The sequence below is a fragment of the Colletotrichum abscissum genome, assembly GCF_030869225.1.
Source record: "Colletotrichum abscissum strain IMI 504890 chromosome Unknown Scaffold_215.1, whole genome shotgun sequence".
Classification (NCBI taxonomy): domain Eukaryota; kingdom Fungi; phylum Ascomycota; class Sordariomycetes; order Glomerellales; family Glomerellaceae; genus Colletotrichum; species Colletotrichum abscissum.
The window spans coordinates 1-4,105 of record NW_026850116.1 but is presented as its reverse complement, the minus strand read 5'-3'; the positions used below and the strand labels follow the sequence as shown (position 1 = coordinate 4,105).

At 47.2% G+C, this 4,105-nt stretch overlaps 2 protein-coding genes across 2 annotated transcripts; both read left to right on the top strand.

The window, feature by feature from the left end:
• Window positions 1–602: 602 nt before the first annotated feature.
• CABS01_16946 (uncharacterized protein) lies at window positions 603–902 on the top strand (the record flags this gene model as incomplete). Its single annotated transcript, XM_060550274.1, has 1 exon — window positions 603–902. The coding sequence occupies one exon, from the start codon at window positions 603–605 to the stop codon at window positions 900–902; it is 300 nt and encodes a 99-aa protein (XP_060400536.1).
• Window positions 903–1,160: 258 nt separating this feature from the next.
• CABS01_16945 (uncharacterized protein) lies at window positions 1,161–1,436 on the top strand (the record flags this gene model as incomplete). Its single annotated transcript, XM_060550273.1, has 2 exons — window positions 1,161–1,238; window positions 1,290–1,436. 2 exons carry the CDS (start codon window positions 1,161–1,163, stop codon window positions 1,434–1,436), a joined length of 225 nt encoding a protein of 74 aa, XP_060400535.1.
• Window positions 1,437–4,105: the final 2,669 nt, after the last annotated feature.

The following is a 4,105-nucleotide window of genomic DNA, read 5'->3' as shown; positions in this document are numbered from 1 at the left end:
GAACGAGTCATTTGGGCCGCAAGCCAGCAACCATTGATGGTAGATTATATCTTTTTCGAGACTTCGGTCAGCAACCGGAGATCATGAGGTGCTGTTAAGCGGATACTTCAGGGGATCTCTTTCAGGGCATTTCTTTCAGTGTAAACATCAGATAGCGATACAAGAGGCCGTTACAATTTGAGTGAAGACATGGATTCCTGTTTGACTATGTTGGGAGTTTGCTACCAAAGATTGAAACCTAAGGTCTCGCACATCGGCCCGAGAATCGAGACAGCATGGGTTATTCGCTCACGTCGCGGACTCTTTACTTTCTATCGTTATGCTCTTGTTTCTTGTTGTTTTTCCCTCCTCGTTCTTCGTTACGATCCCCTGCTCCGTCAACGAGTGATGAGTGGAGATTTCAACTATACAGACAGCGCCCGAAATAACAACAAGGCTTCTCAATTTGATCACTTAATACCTCGATAAATCTACCAGAAATGTCGAGTGATGCTTAAGCTTCCGCTACGCACGTGAGATGCGCACCAGCTATTCGAGTCTTTTTCAGATGCAATGGAAGCTTGATTCCAATTTTCAATCTGACCATCAACCAATCCAGCAAAATGGCTGCGCCAGCTTCGGCGGAGACAAGCAACAGACGACCTTGCTATACACTAATCCATTGCGCTCTCTTAAGTCGTGACGACCGAGCAATGACATTACAAGAGATCTATCAGTGGATTCAACACAACACTGGGGAAGATACAACTCCATCTCCGTCAACAATTCGCTACAATCTCAGCACGAATAAGGTGCGTCTAAAGATTGCGTACATCTACGCAGCGATTTCGTCCGGCGAGAGTTTTTTTCCCTTTTTTTCTTTTTTTTTTACTTTTTCGGCGTCACTTCTCATGGTGGCTTGACTGATGAGCGCCTTTCTTTGGTCTAGAAGCTAATGACGGAAGGCTTTCGTCCAAACGTTGGATAAGCGGTCAAAATGGCAGCTTTCATCCCAGTTCGCCCATGAAATTTTATCAACAAGCGTTTACCACAAACAGACGTTTCCCTCTAGCGGTAAACTTGATAGAGCCATTTGCGAGCCAACCAATCCTTTGATCGCACGGAGGAAAAAACGTCGTGGTGATACCACAGATCTGGCTACGGGTAGATCCGTCGGCGTAATGACTCATGTGAGCACCTCCGCAGATGGTGACAGTGTCTGCAGTGCCCCGAAATGCTTTGGTGAGCAACTTCCATCGGTGAGTGAGACTCCATTCCATCACGCAAATATTTTGCTGATACATCGAAAGGTTTGCTTCCAGTGCCTGCTGAACGGAAATGAGCAGTGCGACAAGAAGAAGACATCATGTACTCGATGCTCCGAATTGGGGCTACCGTGCGAAGAACAAGCGCCTTTTTTGAAAGCCGGAATGCTCTATCTCACCACTCTGTCATAACCATCAATCAGTGCTTGCCAAAGGGTTTGCGTGTTGGTGATCATCGGTCTAGATAGGAACTAAGCATCGAGTAGTTGTGCCTGCAGAATATACTCCCCTTAACGATATTGTTGAGCCAAGAACGTAAATTGATTCTTAGGTCAAACTAGCGGTAGCTTGCCACCAGCAGTCACAGTAGGCACGCAATAAGGCGTGTGCTTTGATGTCGCTCGGTGCATAGCATTCTTCGCGGGCTACTAGCGGCATTTCATGTCGCTATATGTTCATCGTCGTGAGTCTCGGCGTCGACCCGGCAGCGTCAGATCTCTCGCTCGACTTGGGAACAGTTCAAAGCTCAATCCGTAAAGCCAAACAGGATAGTGAGCTTACTGTGAAAGATATATTGGTTATCATATTGCATTTTACGGGCGTTCCAAATTACTCAAGCAAGCCTGGACGTGGTGACCGAGTTGGCTTTTCTTCTCAGCATACACAGCTTCGAAAGCTAATCAAGTCATTGCTGCTCAGACTATACGAGTCAGATTCTCGGAAATTTTTGCATGTAAGAATCTTCAAAGATCTACGTGGCATATGCAGTGACAACAGTAACATGACCAATCTGCTATCTCTACCGCGTGGTCATGTTCGGTACTGAACGACCTGTGGTCTTTACTCAATGAAATTACCTCACAACTTAGTGGAACTACCTGACAATCAAGGACACGGTCGGCTGCTCAATGTATGCTCAATTCGCCGCCAATTATGGCAAATCGGAAAGTACGTTATGTGACGCATCAGTTTTTCGAGTACGTGATTAAAAGTGGCGTTCCTGAAATCACCATAAGTGTCTAACGTGACTGATTCGTAACAGAAAGATCGATGAATAACACCAAGGCGTGGTCAAACTTTTGTTTGATATATAACCAGCCGATTTCCCTAGAGACGCCAACTATGGCGGCTCGAAAGTCTTTCCCTTGTTTCATTACCGGAAATCCGTAGCAACGGTCAGAGCAGCTCAGCGGCAAATTATTCCAGCAGGAAGAACTCATGAGGCCAGCTCGATGTCGCCTGAGTCGCCATACAACATCATGTCCTTCGAAACTCCGAAACACAGCAGGCGAAAGTCGAAGAAGCGAGGAGTTTGGGAAGCTGCGGTCAAGTCGAAAAGCTTGCCTGCCATGTGTTTGCTATATGATGGACCGAACGAGAGCGAGCTTGAAGGGTACACTTTTCCTTCCGGGTTCATCGACCTGTCAATACGTAGAGAGATAATCAGGTATGACTAGCCTACAGCTAGCGACGGGAAGGTTGTTTGGATATCGCAACCTCTTTGCAAGGGAGGAGAGCTCTATTTGTCTCTAAGTATTATATCAGGCTATATTTTAAGGCATTATTTTGCGATGCCATGAATGTCATTTACGAGAACCTAGCTATTCTCAGCAGATGGATTTCATTTTGTTTTTGAGCTCCTTATATCCGTCAGATGGCTTCAATCTAAATGCTTATTATGGGGTCCTCCTGGGCAGAGCCTATTGAAGAGCTTCTGAAAGTACACGTGGTTTACAAGTCGTGTGATTGTGCGGGTTATTTGTGAGTACCTCTTGCTGATTTGGTCATATTGGTGCAGATCCGAACCACCGCCGCTCACTCTTGAACGGTCCGACTTGACACCCTAGCTTCTTGACTGAAGACGACCAGCGATGGTGCATGACTAATGGCTTCTTCTCCATAATCACGCCAAGTTGGCCTCGATAATTTATATGGGCGGCCGTGGCAAAGATACCACGGGTCACAAGTTACCCTCAACTGCAATGCGGATACAGCTCCCGCGATTAAGACGACGGTGAGTAGTTCTTTTGCTCAGCCCTGTCGGCTTCAGAACCGCGAACTGGTTCATTGGACAAGGGTGAAAGTGGGCGGGCTAGTGTGAACTAAAGACGTACCTTCAGGACTTAAGCAGTCTAACGAGCTGCAACAGCTACAACAAGCGCGCTGCGAGAATGAAGCCTCAACCAACCTTCAATTCTTTGCCTATAGTCAGGTTGAATGTCTATTTTTCGGACCAAAGACCCGGCGTTTTAGTCGAGCCCGTCATCCTTTCGCCCGGCTGGTCTTCAATATCGCGCAAATCGCAACGAGCTCCGAGCAACTGGCCTTTGAACAACGCCTTTATCCATGGTCGCTCTGAGTCAGCTGTCTCAAAGCAATACCCATGGATAAAATTTCGCTGACCGGGCGCGATCGGGTTCCCATACGGACCACATCCAGTGAAGTCATAATCCAGTGTCCTGTCGAAGTTGATAGGCAGATGTACTCTACTGTTTGTTGGACTGTTGTCTGACTGAGTGGATGCTTCGCAGACTCGCAAAACCGTTGCGATGGTGGCTAGCTTGATCGGTGTCTTCATTCACCCGGTCACATGGCTGACACCACGTGTCGTCGGCCACTTCGTTGGGACATCTGCCCAAACAGATGGCATGGCAGCAACGCTCAGCTTGTCTGACTAGGTTGGTCCTGGATCTCTTCAGTAAGGCTTCCACGTAGTACCTCAATGCTGTGCCATATTCCACACACAGTCTATGATATTTGTGGTTTAGTTGATGGAGGCTCATTACTTTCCTGACATCTCTGTTACAAACAACCTGTGACACAAAATAGAGCCGCAATACGACAGTACAATTAAGGCTCCC